Genomic DNA, 21,357 nt, shown 5'->3' on the forward strand with positions numbered 1-21,357 from the left:
AGACCTAAAGAAAATGAGAATTTGGCTGAGTTATCCAGTGGAAAACTCTGGTTGAGAGAAATGAGATGAGGGTATACAGGTGTCATCTTTTATGAGATGACAATGAATCCTAACACTCTTCTGGCAGGATAATTTTATCTTGGTATTCCAGATTCTCCAAGGGGAGCTGCCCACCACCACTCAGAGTATGTTTAAATGTCATTCAGACAATTTTCTTCAACATTCATTATAAAATGTTAGCGAGTAATAAATGTAAGTGAGATTTAAATATGCACATTTACGGTAAGTATAAGGAGGAGACTTTTCTTTCTGATTAGAAATAGACTCCAGGGCCTCGCTGGTGGCGCAAGGGGTTAAGCACCGCACTATGAAGCTATCTGCAGCCTCTGCAGCACAAGTTCAATTCTCGGCCAGCCAGGGAGCAACCCACACAGTGCGGCAGACCTCTCCTGACTCGCCCGCTGCTCCCCTCAGCAGTGTATTTCAGTCAGTCTGCCTGTTCTGTTCCCCACTCTGTCTCTGGCGAATCCTCTCAACCCCTGCATTCTGGCCTGTACCCCAGCTCTTGTATGCATAAATAATAAATAAATCTTTAAAAAAAAAGAAATAGACTCCAAACAGACCATTCCAGAGGAACTTCTTCAATGGCTACACATCTAAACTGGACATCGTAGGAGCGAGGGGGGTAATGACAGGGCCAGCTTGTGTCTGGCTTTGCAAAGTGCACCTGCTTGGTTGAACTCTGGAGGAGATGGCTGTCCTTTTCCAGCATTAACATGCTTACCTGGCTGACAAGTGTCTGATCATGCCAAGCTCCAGAGCCACTTCCTAAGGAACAGCAAACTTGCAGGAACTACCAGGGTGAACTTTTTCTTTTTCCTTTGTGATTTTCATCTGGGTTTCTCAAAACCAGCCCAGAGGAAATGGTGGTATATAGTCATTTGTTATCTTTACATGATAACAGTTATCTGGCGTGTTTCAAAGACAGATCAGAACTATGCGAGGCACAGCCCCGGAGAATTTCCTCCAAGGCTCTACCATGGGGAAGGGACTCACCCCAGGCTTCCTCTCCCATTGTGGGTTCCCCTGACACCTCATCAATTTGATCAGTGTACATCATTTCCTAATTGCAAACACCTGATTAGCAGGCTATTAAGCTGCTGAAAACTCATTTATCCTCATCAAATGTCATCTGATGCTGTGGGGTTTATCATTGGCGTCTCTGAAATTTTTGTCACAACTTTAAGATTATATTAAAGATTAAATGATGTAGCCAAGATTCTATGATGCATTTGCACAATGTTTGATTTAGAGCTGAACTGGCCAAAAGTTCACCTTTGTGAGCTTGATTTTAATGCTCTGAATGTATCTTTACTTTTTCCTAATCCTATTTCTTTTAATCAGACAACTACAAAAAAAAATCAGTGCCACATATTGTAAATAATATTGTAAATAATATTCTAAATGACAGGGAATTTGAAAGTGTAGAGAACTACAAGTAATTAGAGGGAAACAGCAAATAAAAACAATTTATATTATTGTTTATATATTAATACAAATATATTTATAATACACTATTAAAATAAAGGATATTTTATTCTATCTGCAAAATGCCTGAGATAATCCTAAAATGCAATGATGAGGGGCCTCCCTGGTGGTGCAACAGTTGAACGCTGGGCTGTGATGCTGCCCGCAGCCTCTGTAGCGCCGGTTCCATCCCTGGCCACGGGCGAGGGTCCCACGTGGTGTGCAGACCTCTCCTGCCAGGCCTGCTGCTCCCCTTAGCAGTGTATTTCGTCAGTCTGCCTGTTCTGCTCCCTGCTCTGCCTCTGGTGAATTCGCTCACCCTTCCGTGCTTCTGACTGTACCCAGTGCTTGTATAAATAAATAAATTAAAAAAAATATGCAATGATGAGACACTTATGGGATACTAAGTTCTGAATTTGTGATTACAGTATTTTCCTTCTCAGTGTGTGCTGATGCTGGCTAGGTCCTTTGTTGTGCATTTCTCAATCTTGATACTAATGTTCCTCTAAACATCTACACTAACCACTGACTCAGGCAATAGGCAGATCTCCTCTACTGAAAACAGGATGCATTTAGGGGCTCTCAGGCTGAGAATGAAAGAAGTTTGAAAAGTAAGTGATGGTGAAGGAGGGGAGAAGCAGCAAAAAATTAGATTAGAAGAAAACTGAGTGAAGAACAGAAAAAAAAAATAGCACAATTTCCATAAAAAAGGGATGAAAGAAGATGCTGGTGGAACAGAAAGTGAAGAAGAGGGTCAGGGAACACTTTCCCATGGGTTTAAGGGGTATGGGGGTGACAGCAACAAGATCGGGGCTCTCTCCAGGGGGAAAATCTAACTGGGTCCAAGCAAGAAGCAACAGGACCCCCCTTTTGAAGGTCCATGCAAGACTCCTACCCTAAACTGCTGATTCTGGTTTCTTGTTATCACTGCCACTGATTTACAAATCAGAGAGGAGACCATGGAAGAATGCATGAATGACTACAAAGTCTCAATTAAGTGGTTTTCTAAAAGAAGCAGGCGTCATGGTCTTCCTTACTGAGCTCCAGCACAGTGCGTTCAGCCATCAAAACACAAACCGAGGGCCTCCCCGTTGGCGCAGCAGTTGAGCGCTGGGTTGTGAGGCTGCCCGCGGCCTCTGCAGCACCAGTTCGATCCCCAGCTGCTCCCCGGCCACCGGAGGAGGGTCCCACATGGCGCGCAGACCTCTCCTGCTGCCTGCTGCTCCCCTCAGCAGTGTACTTCGGTCCTTCTGCCTGCTCTGCTCCCCGCTCTGGCTCTGGTGAATTCTCTCGCCCTCCCGCGCTTCTGATTGTACCCAGTGCTTGTATAAATAAATTAATAAATCTTTAAAAAAAAAACAACAAAAACCACAAACCGAGTGTGGACAGAAAGGAGGGACTGGAAATGGTTTAAGCAACACGCGGCCTTCTCTCGATCTTTTCTTGCCGTCTATAGAACATCCTCCTGGCTCACTAAGGCTCTAGGGAGGTACATCTAGGGATGTAATGGGCTGCACCAGCAGCACACGAGTTTGGGAGAAAGACACAAAAAGGGGTGGCATGGTAACTGGGGGTGGCACACTCCGGGCCCCAATGCCAGCAGTCAAGGCCACATTTCCCTGGTGAGACAGCGTCCTCCGCTGACCCCGAGGACCCAGCACCACCCGAGGCTGTTGCCATCAGCCTGTTTGTTCCTCATCGCTCTAGCCCAGCCCGTACCTTTCATGTACAGGAAGCTGTGGAAGTAGGGGAGCGTGACGCAGCTGTACACGGAGTCCCGCCGGTAAGACAGCTCGTCGTCGGTGTCGAATCTGGAGTCAAAGTCCTCCTCGCTGTCTTCAAACTGGAGGAGGAGAGCAGTGATGTGAGCAGACATGGCAGAGCGGAAGCAACAAAAGTGCCCAGCACGCACGAGCATAGTAAACAAGAGCAGCTCCATGACCAGGGAGGGCGTCATCTGAGACTCACACAACACTGCCTGCCTGTGCAGATCCCATGCAGCATGGAGTTGACACTAAAAATACTTTAATCCAAAAGTTATGCGACAACACTGTGTTGAAAAGTGAAGTTTTACTCAAACCAAGCAAGAGTTGAGCCCTTTTACCTTTTGTCAGCTAAAAGTATCTGCAAATCTAAACTCAGGGGACTGCTGAATGCACACCCAGTGGGGGAACCCAAACCAGGAATAAATCCAGGGGCTGGAAAGAGCAAGTGAGTCTGCAAAGAATCCTCCCTGAAAGCACAGCGAGACAGAGCATGCTGTGGAGGGGTGCGGTGCGGGTGTTGGGAGAGGGCTGCCATTGACCACTGGGGGAACTCCCATGTGCCCTGGGCACCTCCAGTTCCAGCTTGGGTGCGATCATTTTCCAAACTGCTGCAAAACCAAGAAAGCGGAAGCCTCCACTTCAAATGCATTCTTTTAGGGATGGGGCAAAATGCGGTTGGGGGCTATGCGGTCAACTTACAGGACGCACATCCAAGCGCCTTTCTTAATTCTGTTGCAGTTGGCAAAAATAAGGGGTTTAGGGACTCCCTGGTGGCGCAAGGGGTTAAGCACCCCACTATGAAGCAATCCCCAGCCTCTGCAGCACGAGTTCAATCCCCGGATGGCCAGGGAGCTACCCACATGGCACAGCAGACCTCTCCTGTCTGCCCGCTGCTCCCCTCAGCAGTGTATTCAGTCAGTCTGCCTGTTCTGCTCCCCACTCTGTCTCTGGTGAATCCTCTCACTCCCCACACCTCTGGCCTGTACCCCAGCTCTTGTATGCATAAATAAATCTTTCAAAAACAAAAAAGAATAGGGGGTTTAAGATGAATGAGCTTGAAGGGTCTGACCTTGAAATCTGGGCCTGTCCCCGGGGCCCATGAGCCCCTAGGGCCGCGCAGCGGGCACTCACCGAGGACTGCGCCCCCTCGGAGCTGAAGCGGTAGGCCCCCGAGCTGTTGTAGGTGCCCACCGAGCAGCGGTAGTCGGGGGACCACTGGCTACCGTAGGAGTTGGAGAAGGTGACGCTGCTGCCGGAGGTGACAGCGCCGTCCTCGTAGTCGTCCTGGTCATAGTCGTACTCGCCCTCGGGGGAGGGCGGCCCCTCCGCGTTCTGGGGCGTGCAGTAGGTGGGGTCCCCCCCGGTGGGGCCGGGCTCTGCGGGCACCAGGAGCGCCGGGCCAGGGGTGCCAGGGCCGGCGGGCCCCAGCGCGTCGTTCATGTAGGGGTCCTCCTCCGACGACTCGTCGCTGGTGCGGATGCCGCTCGTGCGCTGGTCCGAGTGGCCGTGCTCGCTGGGGTTGGGCGAGTCCTTGAAGGCGTCGTCCTCGGCCTCGAAGCCCTCGTCCACCTCCTCCTCGGGGTAGGGCTGGCTGAAGTTGAAGCTGGGCTTCTCCCCCGCCGCGGGCTCGCCCGCCTCGCTGCCCCCCGACAGCGAGCGCTCGATGTTGCGCACACACTCGTCGATCTCGTCGAAGTTGAGCGAGTCCAGGAACTCCTGGGCCGCCCGGCACGCCTCGTCCTCCAGGCGCTTGAGCTCCTCGTCCCGCAGCTGCTGCAGCTTCTGCAGGGACGCCTCGGTCAAGGCCAGCTCCTGCTGCTCCTTCATGCGCTGCAGGTCCTCGATTTCCTTCTCCAGGCGCAGGATTTCTTCCACCTGCTTGTTCTCCTTCTGCTTCTCCAGCTCCCGGGTCAGCTCTGCCTCCCGCTGGCTCTTCTGCAAGGCCTCCTGCTCCCGCTGCCTCCTGGCTGCTGCCTCCTGGACATAAGGAGAGTGTGAGATGGCCTGACCACAAAGCTTCTCCGCACGCACCCCTGGTGATGGACAACTGAGAGGAGGTGGCCACAGCTCAGTTGTGCCCCTCACCCCTCCACCCCACCCCAGTGGCTGTGTGGAAACCCGTAGACCCCAGGGCCTCACAGTGTGGCTGTATTTGGAGAGGGGGCCTTCATTTTTCTAACTATCCTAGACTTGTATTGAATGCTTGCTTGATACATTTTATATGGAGAGGTGGCCACTAGTTGCTTTGGGTGCCCCTGGAAATCTCATGGCAGCCACAGGAGGACAAAGAGAAGCCAGTCTGGAGACCTCAGAAATGGAAATCACTAACCCGATTTTATGACTGTTCTTGAAAGATCTGTCTCTAGAGAAACGAAGCCACTCTGAGCCTCCCTGGTGGCTCAAGGGGTTAAAGAAACCACTTAAGTGCAGTGCTGTGAAGCTGTCCGAAGCCTCTGCAGCACGAGTTTGATCCCCGGCCAGGGAGCTACCCACATGACGCAGCAGACCTCTCCTGCCTCCCCACTGCTCCCCTCAGCAGTGTATTCAGTCAGTCTGCCTGTTCTGTTCCCCACTCTGTCTCTGGTGAATCCTCTCACCCTCCTCACGCACACCTCTGGCCTGTACCCCAGTTCTTATATGCATAAATAAAAATAAATCTTTAAGAAAAAAAGAAACAAAGGCACTCCCTTTAAAAAAAGGCTCTACGTGCAGGAGCTTCTGCGTGAACACAGCTGACATTCAGGAGGGCATTTCATATTTTGGTCTTGGGAACACTTAAATACTCAGAAATAAAAAAAAATTCAGATTTGATGCTTAGACACTGGAAAACACTCAGATCTGAGAGGTTTACAGCCAGGAAGGCTCGTTAGTATTCCTTAAACTGGATTGTTCCCCAAAAAGTTAGTCTTCAGTTTTGGCTTCCATTTCTTCTGTGTCATCATGGAGACGGAAGCTTTAAAGAAGGGATTAAGAATGAGCCCAGAACGTTGGGCCCTCATCTAACCTGACTGTGTCCTGGTAAGAGGACACTGGCCACACAGACACCAGGGATGCAGGTGGACAGTCGCCCAGCATGTGAGGACCCCGCCAGGCCATCGCTGGCGAACTAACACGGCGGCTACACTGGGTCAGAGAAACCACACTAAGTGTCTGGATTCACACTAAAATCTCAGAAACTCATTTTCACCCAGTGGAAATGGGTGTATCATGAACATTTCCTCCAGAGTCCTTCTTCCTCTATCTTGACACTTTCTCTTAGTTTTGAATCCTCGACCCGAAGTGCTGGAAGTGGAAGGGGCCCGGGGAAGAGAACACCGCGCCATCAAGAGCTCTTCACCTGCTGGGCGAGGCGCTCGGCTTCTCTCCGCGCCCTTTCTCTTTCCCTAAAGACGGTAAAGAAAGTGAAAATAAGCAAAAGCAATGAAAACTAAAAATGATCCCAGAAGCACTTTTCACAGACAGCTAATTCAAAAAGCGTTGCTAAAGGCAACCCAAAAGACACCTTGCTGGCAAGACGCTGATTCTGCACACAAGCAAAACTGCACCCAGAACTGGGTCTTTACTGCTGCCAGGGAGTTGCCAGCCCGTGAGTCACAGCTTCACACTGCAAGCTCTGCAGGGGGGGCGTGGCGCAAAGGTGTCCTTCCCCGTCAGGGGGCTCTTACCTTTCTTCTTCCTCTCGTTTTCGCTTTTCTTCCTCCTCGCGCTTCTCCGCCAGCAGCTGTCTGTAAGCTCTCCTCGCAATCTGACCTCGGAGCTGCTTCTGGAAAACGATGGCTGCCTTTTTCAGGTGCAGAAATCTCCTCCTCAGAAGGAACGCTCGGTAGTTCTTCTGTATGATCAGCACGCAGTCCAGGACCCTACAGTACTGCTTTCTGAAAACGCGAACAAAAGCAGCGTCATGGAGGAACTGCGGCGCGGCCTCGGGCACCTCTGTGCGCTTATGTGAACGCTACGGACAAAAGAACCGGAGCCGGACTGGAAGGCCAGTCTCTATTACAGAGACCAGAGGGAGCCAAGGGGCCCCCGAGGCCAAACAAAACAGAAGACAAAAGGAAAATAACTCACAAATCTAAAGCTAGAACGCTGTCATTAGCTTGGGTAAATAAACACAGAACCCCTGATGCGGACTGCGAATCGTCCGGCAGGAAGCTGGCTTGTAAACAGGACCCAGGAGATCTGGTAGCTCTCCTGGGCTTAGGAGAAGGGAAAAGCCTGGCTGTGGTAGGACAGCTTGGGGTTTCATGAAGCTGGTCCCCACAAGGGGCCGGTGCTCAAGAGCAGGCGAACAGAAGCTGCCCCCTGAGCAAATAGCAGGAGAGCAGGTCCAGGAGGCAGCACTGGCAAACGAGGTAAGGCACTGAAATATCTCAGCACTGTCCCCCACTGCCCTGGCTGTAACTGGGGTGGCAGGGCCCCCTCCCTACTCTTTCTGCCCAGGTCACGCTAACCAGGCATCTGACACTTGGCTCATGAGGAGCAGTGAGTGGGACTCCCCCTAGCCGGACCCCAACCTTCATCCAGGTCTCTTTCAAACCACCTGGGCTATGCAGCCTGGTGACACAGGGTGGACAAGGCCGCCCCCTCGGTGAGCTTCTTACCGTGCCAAGTAGCCCAGAATGTGGGCCCGGATCACCATGGCCGCACGAGTAACTGCCTCCTCCCGCTGCTTCTCCAGTTTCTGCTCCAAGGATTCTCGAAGGAAGACCTGCCGGGAGGGAGTGATATATCAGGGCCAAAGTGCATGGCCTGGCAGAGGAAAGCATGGCTGAGTCAGGTACCCAGGGGGAGAGAACAAGGCCTTTCCCCCTGAGCAGCTCCACCCACACCCATGCTGCCCAGCACACGCTCCTCAAACTCCCTGTGGGAAGGGAAGCTGTGCTTCTTTTTGAAACTTTCCATTTGCCACAGATGAATATTTGCAAACTATAGCTAACAAAACATTACAGAAAAAAAAGAGATGTCTGCTTTCAAATTATTATTAGATTCAACAGGCCTAAGACCCCGCAATATTGCTATAAATGTTTGTAAATAGTGTTCCTAAAATATGTGTACGTAACATGAGTGACTGAGCCCCTACATTAAAAAATAAAGGGAAGGAAAGGAAATCCAAGGAATTGGGGAAATGTCACTTCCCTGTCTCCTGGAATCCCTCTCTTCATGCCCAGAGCCAGTGTGATCTTGGCTACTTTTAATACAGCAGGAAGAGCTGACATTAAGAATGTAACTCGGGGGCCTCCCCGGTGGTGCAGCGGTTGAGCGCTGGGTTGCGAAGCTGCCCGCTGCCTCTGCAGCACCGGTTTGATCCCCGGCTGCTCCCCAGCCACCGGAGGAGGGTCCCGCATGGCGCGCTGACCTCTCCTGCCTCCTGCTGCTCCCCTCAGCAGTGTACTTCGGTCCTTCTGCCTGCTCTGCTCCCTGCTCTGGCTCTGGTGAATTCCCTCACCCTCCTGCGCTTCTGACTGTACCCAGTGCTTGTATAAATAAATAAATAAATAAATAAATAAACAAACAAATAAACAAACAAACAAACAAATAAATCTTAAAAAAAAAAAAAGAATATAACTCGGAAAACGGGAGTTTGAAATTAGAATTAAGTAAGCTGAGCTGCCTCTCAGCTCAGCCACCACAAGAGCACGAAAATCAGGGCTCCCTGCATTACAGCTACTCGCTGACCTGCTTCTAGGATGGGTACCTTGGCCTCTGCTCCCTAGAAAGGAGTGTCTGATAATTGGCTCATTGTTGTAGGATTCCTCGTTGTCTAGAAGGAATCTCCCTCCCCATGAAGGCAGCTTTGAATTTAGCAATTTCAGACTTAAGACATGCAAAAGAAGTTTTGAAATCTTCCCCTAAAAAACCAAGGATTTCTATGCTTTTCCACTGGCCCCAGGAAGGCTTTTGCTGCAGGGAGCTGGCCACGTTTTTAAAAGATTTATTTATTTATGCATACAAGAACTGGGGTACGGGCCAGATGTGCAGAGCGTGAGAGGATTCACCAGAGACAGAGTGGGGAGCAGAACAGGCAGACGGACTGAAATACACTGCTGAGGGGAGCAGCGGGGAGACAGGAGAGGTCTGCTGAGCCATGTGGGTTGCTCCCTGGCTGGCCAGGGGATCGAACTCGTGCTGCAGAGGCTGCGGATTGCTTCATAGTGCAGTGCTTAACCCCTTGCGCCACCAGGGAGGCCCTCTCTCAGGGCTTTTGATGTGTGCCCCGTGAGTCCAGGGATGATATATTATGTTCTCTCAATGGCACATTTCCCCAGACTCTCTGCTATGTCTCCTCTGAGACGTCAGAGAAAAGCATGGTCTACGTGCATGTGGCTCACAGCAGCCTTGCCAGCTGCTGCTGGGACTCCTCGGCGTTTGCAAAACTCCACCACAAATCACCCTCCCAGAAAAGTTTTTCCTATAATCCTATAATTGCAACCAATATGCTCTGCTGGTGCAGGTGGAGACAACATTCTCAGCGAAAAGGGAACAAATGAATGTAAAGGACAGAAATTCCCAGCATAAAGCTTGTTTGGGAATGACACGACATTTTCAGAAATAGAAACCAAAACCATGAATCAGAAACAATTTTCTTTAAGACTTGACTTTGAAGTATTTAAACCCCTCTTGAGGATTAGTTTGGTTTTAAGACTCTTATTCTAATGTTTTTGCTCTCCTGGGTGTTTGGAAGGAAAAGTCAGTCTCGGGAAAGCGCGGTGACATGAAGAGCAGTGTCCATTCTCACCACGATACACGCTCCTGGACGAGCAGGAACTTGGATGAAGAAGTGTCCTGCCCCCATCAGAAGTCTCCAGGACCTCTTGTTTGGAATCAGAATCAGAAAAATACTTGCTTAGAGTTTTATGCCCGTTCCAAAGCCACCCTGTGATCTATTACATTTACTTCCCTGTGTTTATCTAGATCTTTCTGAAGGGAAAATCAATGAAGCCCAGATGCTCTGCGAACAAACTCACCTTCTTTTAGGACATCTGCCTAAGTATGTGGCCAACACGTGGCCAACTGCCCTTGTCACATCCCCAAGTCCCCAAGATGAGGCTGAGACCCTGCTGGCAGGACCCAGCTGTGGGTAAGCGGGGTTGCTGTCCTGGGCAGGCACGTCCAGGAGCTCAGGAATGGGACAGAGGAGCTGACCTTGGCTCAGCAGCCAATGAGACAATGGCTGGCGGGACATCTGTGCCCTGAGAGAACTCGGGAGCCAGTGGCGGAGTCAGGAGACCAAAGGGAAAGACAAGAGCTCAGGTCCCTGACCCTCAAGTCCTCAGTGGGGAAAGGATCAGCATCTCTCACCCACACTGTGCCCGGAGATCCAGACAGGCCTGCTTCTCAGGAATGCTCCCCCAGCAGACGCAAACCCCCATCTTCCAAAGACTCAATGTGTTTTTTTGGACCAGCTAATTCAGGCCAGGTGCCATCTTGACTTTGCTGACGCCACCACCACCCACATTTCATTTGAGCGTGACGGAAATTTCTTTACCAAAAGATCCAGATGTTCGTTAGCGGTTCCAGACCTTGCACACAAACACCTTCTGGCAGCAAACAACCAGAAACACACACGGGGGTGCAGTTAAATCAAATGCTGGTCGGTGGAGGTCAAAGCTGTTTGGTGGACACAGGTCAAACGTGCCCACGTCGGCACCACCAACCGACAAGTCTACTTCACTTCCAGCAGCTCACCCATACACGTCTAACTTGGCTTTAAAGTTCTCTCTTGTACACATTTCCCTGACGCTCAGTCCTGGAGACACTGTCCTTATTCCTTAAAGAGATCGCACTGTATGATTCACTAGTTGTGTGGAGTATTTATCTCCCAGGACATGGTCAGCTAAAAAGCTGGTGTCTTTTTAAGTTTGTCTTCCCTTGGTTCCTATTTCCATAGGCAAGTTATGAGAAAAGATGGACTGGTTATGGTTCTTCAGAACTGAGGTAAGACTTCCCCACCCCACCAATGTAAGAATGCGGTGGAGGGTCACAGGCATCTGTGATGTCATGCCAGCCCCTACAGAGCCAGGCAGTGAGGCAGGAGGAAAACCTCCAATTATAAAAACTTTGCATTTTTCTGATTAAAAGCCAGAGCAGGGCTTCCCTGGTGGCACAAGGAGTTAAGTCTCAGTGCTATCAAGCCACTGCAGCATGAGTTCAATCTCCGGCCAGGGAGCTGACCTACATGGCGCAGCAGACCTCTCTTGGCTCGCCCACTGCTCTGCTCATCAGTGCATTTCAGTATCTATGCATCAAGAGCCCAGACATGGCTTAGCTGGGCCCTCTGCTCAGAGTCTCCCCTGGCTGAAATCAGGGTGTCGGCCTAGGCTGCAGTCCCTCCTGAAACTTGGGGTCCTTGGGAAGAACAGGCAGATACTGTGAAGTACTCAGTATCAGTTATTATATCTGCTAAGTTTGTTCCTCAGCCATAGATAACAGGCCTGATACCTCCGCTGCCATCTCTGCCCTCCTAGACGCTCGTGTCTTAAGTCCCTGGCTGTCTTTAAAGTTCCTGATGAGCAGAGGAGCATGTCCATTATACACTGCCCCTCTCCCCGAGGAGTGGCTCTAAGGACACCTGAATACCTGTCACCTGCATAGAATGAATTTCTTATGCTCCCCCCAGCATAAGCCCCAAGTCTTATGCTGAAAGCTTACCCCCCAATGTGAGGGTATTGAGGTGGGGTGTCTAGGAGGTCATTAGGGTTCGATAAGACCACGAGAATAGGGCCCTGTGAAGGGGTTGGCACCCCTAGAAGAGAAGGAAAGACCAGAGTTTATTCTCTGCATGTGTGAGGACACAGCCAGAAGCCACCTGTCGACCAGGAAGAGGCTCTTCCCAGAACCTGACGCTGCTGGCACCTGGGTCTTAGACATCCGGCCTCCAGTGTTGTGAGAAATAAATGTCTGTTGTTCAAGCCCCTGTCTATGGTGTTATTTCATAGCAGTCTAAGCTAAGACTGTCAAATCGTAAGACGTGTCTCGTTTCCCCTCCTCCTTTGTTTTTCTTTTAAAACCAAGAAACTCCTTAGTTGAAACATTTCAATAGATGCAATTTAAAAATATGTCTCTGATGAGGCTCTGGCACTTGAAGGCTGAGGTGACAATTTCATACTTTGAGGACATCCTTAGACTCAAACCACCCCACCTGCCTGCAATTCTTGCCCAGGGTCACATTTCTGTCTTTCCTGCATGACAAGACACAGAAGGGGGTGGGAAACATGGAACGAGATTGGAAAGCTGGGCGAGATTCTGGGCAGCTCCCTGGGACAGGGGGAGAGCTCACAAGACCATTCCACAGCTCGCTTTTGGGGTTCAGGCCAGACAGCCCCTCACTGCCTGGAACTAGGACCTCTGTTCACATCAGCACATTCAAAAGTAGATTTCACTCAGCTTTCTGGATTGGGTTTTGACACTGTGCAGGATTCGGACCGTGCTGGTGTCCGGACCATGCTGGTGTCCACACCGTGGGCTGACCTGCAGCATCTCGGGGCTGGGATCTCACTTCCTGGGCACCGGAGGCTACCCAGGACCTCATAGCATGGAGTTGCTCATCAGACAGTGTTTGTTGACTGCCTGAGTGACCACACATAAAAGCGGGCTCCAGTGTCTCCATGTCTCCCAAGAAACCTGTGCCCTTTGAATAGTCAAGGATTTCAAAACCTTCAAAAGATGGCGCAAGAGATAACATGAGCATCTTCGCAAAGATAAGAAATGATCAACCTTATACCGGCCCTGACAAGGCTCAGGGGCCCGGTGGGCGGGGATCTCCTTCCTAGATGCCCCGGCAGGGACCTCCCTCTGCCCTTTACCTTCGTCTTGCCCAGCTGCCACTCGCTGTTGGAGGCGTCATAGCGCTGCAGCAGGGCGGTGCACTTGCCCCTGATGTCCTCCGGCACGGCCACGTTCCTCATCAGCACCTTATACCTGCAACGGCAGATGCCGGGAGGGGTCACCTTTTGCTCCACAACCTGTTTTACCGATAAAGATCTACTCAGCCATATCTTGCCTTTTGTAGAAATCCTGAAAGGGTCTTCGGACGGCGTAACCGGCTTTGCGGATCCTCACTGTCTCCAGCATCCCCGAGTACCGCAGCTGGTTCAGCACAACCGCCTGGTCAAACTGGTCTGGCATCTAGAACCAGTGGGAAGATCAGAAGATAAAGTTGGCAAGGCCACCTCCACAGTTGCTTCTCTCTCTCTCTCTTTCTCTCTCTGACACTGACACACACACACACACACACACTCACACACACACACACACAGAACCTACAACAGAAATGAACCCATCACCCCCTGCCAATCCTGCCCCCTCCAACCTGGATTTTTTGAGTCCCAGACATGGCACCCCCTCATGCATATAGACATCCATGCTATTTTCTGAAAATTAATATCTCAAAAGACAACCATAATTCCTGAGCATTAACATCCATACCTAAGTGTCAGATGGTTTGATAAACATCATTCAACTTTTAATGCTGTTTTCCTAAGAATCAAGTGTCACACAAATATTGCATTATTTGCTTTTTAAATTTCAGTGCATTTTTGGCTTAAAAATAGTAACCCACTGAAGAATGCGGATGGGGAAGAACACAAGTAAGCACCAGAGGAGAAAAGACACAAGAAAAGTTTAAACTTTTGCAATTTCTGGACAAATACACCATTTATTGAGAGCCATTACACGATCACAAAATCCATTCATCTCAGAATACACAAATTAAAGACAGGGGAAATCACACCAAGACTGAGGGTTCTGAAACGTGTTCTCTGATCTGCTGGGTTGCCAGAAAGTGCCAGGCAGGACACTGGTATTCAGGGCACAGCCCTAAAGTAGGCCACTTCCCATTTATGGTTTATTGGGCAGTGATTTGTTTTTGAATCCAAGCACTCATTCCCTTGAACTAATTTGTGTTTTGTTATCCTGCACAAGAGTGAATAAAACCACTGAAAAATGTTGCATTCTTAAAAAATGCCCCCAAAATGGAAGTGGCAGAAATGCGTGGCCTTCAGGGTCACAGCCAGTCAGCTCCCCAAGCCGTGTTATCCACACACTAACCAAACCAAAAATACATTTAAAAATGCTCTGCAACTCTCCCTCCCAGCTTTAGACGGAACCACTGCCACACCACCAGATTAACTTCCCTTATATTGAATTACTTTTACAAACACTCTTGTCAAACGGTCTTGACTCAGCAGTATTCCACTGAGGATAGCTGATAAATCAGGGCAAACATCCCAGGGATTGTGCTTCTCTGGTTGTTAGTGTGGATGATTTCAGATGCCCTTACAAAAGTAAGAACAACACCAGAAATGAAAACAAAATTACCCTCGATTCAGAACCAGAGAGAGAAGCAGTGTTCTGAAGGCATCTGGTCAAACTGCTTCTGTTCTATTTACTTAGGAATAAAACGCAAGCAGCCACCTAGGAGCTAACCTAAAACGCAAATAAAGCATCAGGCTTGGCCCACTTGGTTAAATCTACAATCGGAGAAAGGATCTAATTTAGATGGAATCATTTAAAGCTCCAAGACGTGCTCAATTAAAAAACCAAAATCTCGACAGCTTTCACTTTTCCTGACCCCAAACTGTCTTTCCTTGCTTCCTTTTCTAACAAACTTCACGTAGTCCCAGAGTTTGGCCCTAGAGCTGTTAAAACACTCTAAAAAATATTCCTCCAGAGACACCCCACCCCCAAAGTTGAGCTAAACTCACCATCTTCCAGTCTCTGCAGGCACATTCCACCTTCTGTTTGGCTGAGGCCAAAATTCATATGGAAAACAACTGCTACACTGACCTTTTCGCCACAGCTAAAGACACTGAACAATAATGAACACCATTCCTGTGCTTTAAAAAGTGCTTGGTCGCCATGACAACCCCTTCCACTCACGGGCTAATTAGTGTGGTGTGGTTGTAGGGTTTCAAACAGCCCAGGGAGGGCGGGCGAGCAGGCGCCCCCAGGAGTGGCCACTCTGCCCCAGCTCGCATGGTGATTGTGTTTCTGCCCCTTCCCAGTAATTTAACCAGGGGGCCGGGTATCTATAGGCAGATTGTCGCCATGGGCAACGCACCCTGCGATCACGAGGGGGCTAAGCCTGCGTTTTTATTGGCGCTCTTTTTTTTTTTGGCTGCCACTTCCTTTTCTGGTGAATTTAATGCTCAAAGATGACACAGCTGGAGCCTGGACAAATCACAACTTAAAGGCATTTTGTCTTTCTAACTTTGCTAAAGCACTCCTCCGGTCTTTTCTGATAGCTGGGCTGGCAGGGCTGGGGATCACGCCCACAAAGACTCTGCAGTTTAGAACAAGGAAATTTGGATGGTGACAAATGGGTTGGATTTTGGAAGCAACAGTCAGAAATTGGGGCCAATTACAGTCCCGGGAGACTGGTCTTCGTGCACCAACTGAACAGGACTCTGTTCAACACCTATTATGTGTGGGGTTTCTTGACTCATGCTCAGGAGGATTAAAAATTAAGGTGGGGGCTTTTGATTTCTCTCACCAACATCCCCTGCCAGAGAGGGTGTTTGTTCCAATGATAAAGCTAGATGGACTTATCACTGTTGCCCCAAGTCTGTAGTTTACATTAGGGTTCACATGGAGGTTGTGCATTCTGGGGTTTGACATGCACCAGAACGAGAACAGCACACAGATCCGCCCCACTGTCCTGAAAGTGCTCCCTGCTCCACTCACTCACCCATCCTGTCCCCAGCCCAACTGTCTTACTTTCTTTCAAAGGCAATTTTTATTTTTTTAAAGGCTTATTTATTTATTTATTTATTTATTTATTTATTTATTTATTTATTTATTTATTTATGCAAGAACTGGGGTATAGGCCAAAGGTGTGGGAGTGGGGTGTGTGAGAGAGGATTCACCAGAGACAGAGTGGGGAGCAGAACAGACAGATCTACTGAAATTCACTGTTGAGGGGAGCAGTGGGGAGACAAGAGAGGTCGGCTGCGCCATGTGGCCAGCTCCCTGGCTGGGGAGCAAACTCTTGCTGCAGTGGCTGTGGATAGCTTCATAGTGCTGAGAGTTAACCTTGCACCACCAAGAAGGCCCAGACTTGTAAACTTCCAATGAGTCAGGTGTATGGTGTGTCAATCATACCTCAATACAGCTGATGGGTTTTTGTTTGACTTTTTGGGTATTTTAAAAGCCACACTAATATGAAGGCAATTCAAATGGACTAGAAGGGGTGGATGCAAAAAAGACTTGTCTCCTGCAGTCAGGATTAAATATATTCAGCTTTAGGTAACTGAATGATGTTACAAAATATCAGAAAAACTTTCCTTCCCTACAATCTGAAAAAGAATTTCAGAACATCCAGGGAAAACAAACCAGAGCTCATTCACCTTCTGCTAAAACCAACTAGGGGCAAGCCCTATACCCTGCAGCTTAAAATCTAAATAAAGGGCAATAGAGGTGAGGACAATCGGGGAGGAGCTTCACAAGCAAAAGACAGAAAGAAATGCATTTATGCATAAATGAATCTGATTACCCCAACATCACCCAGCCTTCTGTAATTTCATAAATATTGCACAAGGCAGTAAGTGTGGCGGTCAGCTTAGAAATTGTCATTGGTCTAGAGTAACAAGACAATCAATCTGTGCTTCTCTAATGAAAGAAAATAGTGTATGATCTATGTACCTTCAAAGGTGTAGTGCTTTTTAGTATTTGAGAGATTTCAGATACCAACCCAAGAACCGTTTTTTTTAAAAAGATTTATTTATACAAGAACGGAGGTACAGGCCAGAGGCACGGGAAGGTGAGAGAATTCACCAGAGACAGAGCAGGGAGCAGAACAAACAGACAGACTGAAAACATTACTGAGGGGAGCAGCAGGCAAGACAGGAGAGGTCTGCTGCACCATGTGGGTATCTCCCTGGTTGGCTGGGAACTGAACCTGTGCTGCAGAGGCTGTGGACAGCTTTACAGCACTGCGTTCAACCCGCTGCGCCACCGGGGAGGCCCCAACCCAAGAACCTTGAAAAGAGACCAGGGAGAGGGGCTGGGGTGGGAGGTGGCCCATGGGATCTGGCTGGAGTCAGCCAGGACTTTGGGGAGAAAGTATTATCTGTGTACTTTGAAGACAAAGGTTACCACATCTGTCAGAATGTCAGAGTCAAGTGATGAGGGGAGATCCAGCACTGCTACTGAGCTGAAACTGTCTCACAATCTCACTGTATTGGGGGGCCCTGAAGAAAACATATACACAAATATTGGCCACTCATTGGGGTGAAGGGGGGGGGTAGGACAAACCAGAGAAGAAGGCAGAGCAGCAAATAACTGACCGTACCCGGCTGCCATCATCCATCATTACGTAAATCTCCGAAGGTGGATCTGTGAGATTTTTTTTTAAATTTATTTATTCAAGTACTGGGTACAGTCAGAAGTGCAGGAGGGTGAGAGAATTCGCCAGAGCAGGGAACAGAACAGGCAGACTGACAAAGTACACTGCTGAGGGGAGCAGCGGGCGGCAGGAGAGGTCTGTGCGCCATGTGGGATCCTTGCCGGTGGCCGTGGATCGAACTGGTGCTGCAGAGGCTGCGGGCAGCCTCGCAGCCCAGCGCTCAACCACTGCACCACCAGGGGAGGCCCAGGATCTGTGAGATTTTTAAAAAAACTGTGGTTTGAGAGGGGAAAAATGATTCTCTCTAGAAGACATGGCATTCATTAATGGACAGCCACATAACTCACTGTTACTTACAGATGCCTTATTTTGTGCCAGAGGAAAATAAACTGAAAATAAACACAGTGATCTAAAGAACAGAAAATGTATCGTATTTCCCTTTCACCATGGCCGACAGGAAGCTCAAATTTAATTCTCAATTGTGACTGTCATTAATGAGGCATTTTTCATTTTGCTTTCATTTGTGACTGACCCTTCACAGACATTAATCAACAGATGTCTCAGGTTCTTTACATAGCATGAAAAGCTTGTATTTTAAAATCTAGTATCGATAATTAAAAGAAAATACTATTATTCTCCCACAAAGATCTACTGTTGATAAAATTTCAAGTGCTTGTTTAGCAGCCTTGAGAATCACATGTTCATACGTGTGAGGTACGGACAGAGACCAGGAGAGTACGGGCAGGTGGGTGATTACTGTCCCATCTTGTGGATGAGGAAATAGGGGGCAAATCAGGTTAAACGCCGGGTCCAGGCCAGTGTTAATGTTGCTTAAATCAAACAGTTGAAAAAGAAGGTCTCAAAGAGCTTTGCTTCCTGAAAACAAACTTGTGGGTCAAACTTGTACTCATCAAACCACATTTTCTTATTGCTGAAATCATAAATTTGGGGGCATATATTCCTTTAGAATATGTAATTTCCAAAGGAATGAGCTGGACACATCTCGAGGGGAAAGCCATGTTGAAATCTAGGCAACGTGCCCTATTGTAGCACCTCAGCGGTCCCATATGTAGTGTCCAGAAGATGGAGATGTTCTCTGGGAGGCCCTAGAGACCAACCTGCTAGGAGTGGGCTTGGCCTAAGTACAGGTAACACAAAACCCAAAACTCTCAGGACCACGGCAACCAAAAACTGATTCACCACAATGTGAGTTCAGCCAAATATCCAATATGGAAATAACCAGAAGACAGAGGAAGCCTTTTGGAAAACCAAATAGCGAGATCCGAACAAACCCATCTTTGATCACTGTCTTCCCATCAACACAGACCATGAAAGAGGTGACAACAGCCCCGACCAGTGGTGACCTTGGCAGAGGAGATGCATAGGTGAGCCGCCATGCTGCACACCTGACACAAGATGTTGCCACGCAGCAGTTCTCCAATGAAAGATTCCCAGAAAACCTCAAAGGTTCTTTCTTTAAATGAATTTAATATAAGTATATACACATTGATTTTCAGTGATGAACACCTGAAACTTACGTACTAATGCAATGTTACTTCACAATTTAAAAAAAGATATATATAAAAATAAGAGACTATTCAAATGTTCTTTGACTCACTTGAGGCTCCAACTGAGCTTGCATCTGCTCTTTCCTTCTCTCGGGTGCCCTGCCCCGGCGGATGTTGGAGGAGAGTAGACACACAGTTGAGAGCGACACAATCAGAACAAACTAAACTGCATCCGGGGACACAGGCCGGCAGACAACTGACTTAATCAAGACGGCTTTTGTTTTAATAACAAATACCAAAGACAATATGATAACTCATGTGGGAGTTTCTGAACCGAGGCTGGAATGTGTTTCCAGAATGGGTTCTTCCCTCCCTTACTGGGGAGATTAAATTATTTAAAGCCTAAAATTGTGATACGATCATAATGTCTTGGAGACTATGCAAAGGCAAATATTACTTATTAACTTAATCAGAAGTATTCATTAACAACCCCCCTAGGCCTGGGCAACCACGGCGGGTGGGGGGGGAGGGGGTGTCTGCATAGGGTGCACCAGAGCCAACCTGGCCCCTGCTGCCACCAAACAACAGAGTTCTTTGGGTTCCATGTGCTCTGGATGCAACAAGGCAGCGGGCTCTGGGCCCAGCTCCTCAAAGACCAGACAGGGGGCACAAACAGCACCCCAACAGCTGTCTCATTGGTCCAACTTAGCAGCTCGATGAAACATTTTTCTTAAACTTTTTATTTTAGAAGATTTTTTTAAGATTTACTTACTTATGCATACAAGAAATGGGGTACAGGACAGAGGTGTGGGGGGTGAGGGGATTCACCAGAGACAGAACAGGAAGCAGAACAGGCAGATTGAAAGAAATACACTGCTGAGGGGATCAGTGGGCGAGACAGGAGAGGTCTGCTGCGCCATGCGGGTTGCTCCCTGGCCGGCCGGGGGATGGAACTCAGGCTGCAGTGGCTGTGGTTGAGCTTCACAGGTTGCATCTTAACCCCTTTTGCTACCAGGGAGGCCCATTTATCTTAGAAGATTTTTAGCCTCCCCCAAATGAGTTAACTGTTTCTCTAAAATTCTAAAATTAATCTTCTAATTAAAGGGTTCTCCTTTTTCCCACTGCATCTTTATAGGGACCTTGACCTACTTCCTACGTGTGAAGTGCTGTAAATTTTATTTATATACACGTTAGACCTGCCCCCAAGGGACTTATTATTACACAGTCCATATCACGGAGGATTGGACCTGACATCCTAAGAAATACAGAACAAGCTTATTTTTTAGTAAAATGAACCGAAATTCCATGCCTCTTTATTTTAGAAGGACTGCAGCCAACAGGATTTGCTAAGCTACGTGTATTGGTATGGCATTACTCTTAAGGTTAACTCTACCCCATTCAACTTTGAACACAAATTAGCAAGCTAACAAATCTCACCTTTTGCTTCTTGTTCCACTATAGAAGTCAAAGATTCCAGAAGAGTTTACCAGAAGTGGGTTATTCTACACTGAGACCATAGCCTTCTGGGCCCTGTATCAACTGAAAAAGTCTTACTGTGGGACTCCTGCCCTTGCATTTTACTAACAACAACAAAAATAAAATCATTTGAAAAACACACACGACCTTGCAATCTTTATTTGGTCCACCCAGCTCTCAAAAGCGATTAATAAACCCTCGATAAGAAGTTTATCAGGCTGTGAAGTTTTCAAAAGCATGGCTAACTAAAGCAGCAATATGGTTTTGCTGACCTTGAGCAAGCAGTAAACAAAGGCCAATTAAACTCTCCACAAAGGTTCCTTGTACTTACCTCAGACTTTCCTGGCCTTTGAGAAACATTTTACAGTTGTTGCCACTTAATAATTCTCACATTTTGAGAAAAGAGGCAGAAGCTAATTTCCCTTGGAGCAGTGCTAAACCCTCACCCAGGGGAGGCACAGGAGACATGGCTACCTGACTAGCAAAATCTGTGATTCAGTCCTAGAGGTCTGACAACAGAGCATGGAACTTTCTCACGCACCGAGGTAGGCATCGACCCACACCCCTCTGGCCTGGAAGGGTTATCACCCTAAGCAAGGTAAACCTCACGTACTTGGAAGCTGTTGTGTTCACCTCAGATCCACACAAACCGCAGGCATTTAAGACAGCATTTCAGAACACACACACACACACACACACACACACACGGAATCTTTCTAAGGCGGAGCTTCAGCCCTGT

General features: G+C 48.4%; 1 protein-coding gene across 1 annotated transcript in view; it reads right to left on the reverse strand.

Moving 5' to 3' along the window:
* The window catches only part of MYO10 (myosin X), a gene marked incomplete at both ends in the record, with an annotated part of 76,303 nt that overhangs the window by 21,178 nt on the left and 33,768 nt on the right, over positions 1-21,357 (reverse strand). Inside the window, 7 exons of the mRNA XM_084233156.1 lie at positions 3,247-3,370; positions 4,425-5,270; positions 6,631-6,676; positions 6,959-7,168; positions 7,895-8,001; positions 13,097-13,204; positions 13,326-13,418. Coding sequence (XP_084089282.1) covers positions 3,247-3,370; positions 4,425-5,270; positions 6,631-6,676; positions 6,959-7,168; positions 7,895-8,001; positions 13,097-13,204; positions 13,326-13,418 — 1,534 coding nt within the window. The remainder of the gene's footprint in view (positions 1-3,246; positions 3,371-4,424; positions 5,271-6,630; positions 6,677-6,958; positions 7,169-7,894; positions 8,002-13,096; positions 13,205-13,325; positions 13,419-21,357) is intronic.

The sequence above is a fragment of the Talpa europaea genome (assembly GCF_964194135.1).
Source record: "Talpa europaea genome assembly, chromosome: 5".
Lineage (NCBI taxonomy): Eukaryota > Metazoa > Chordata > Mammalia > Eulipotyphla > Talpidae > Talpa > Talpa europaea.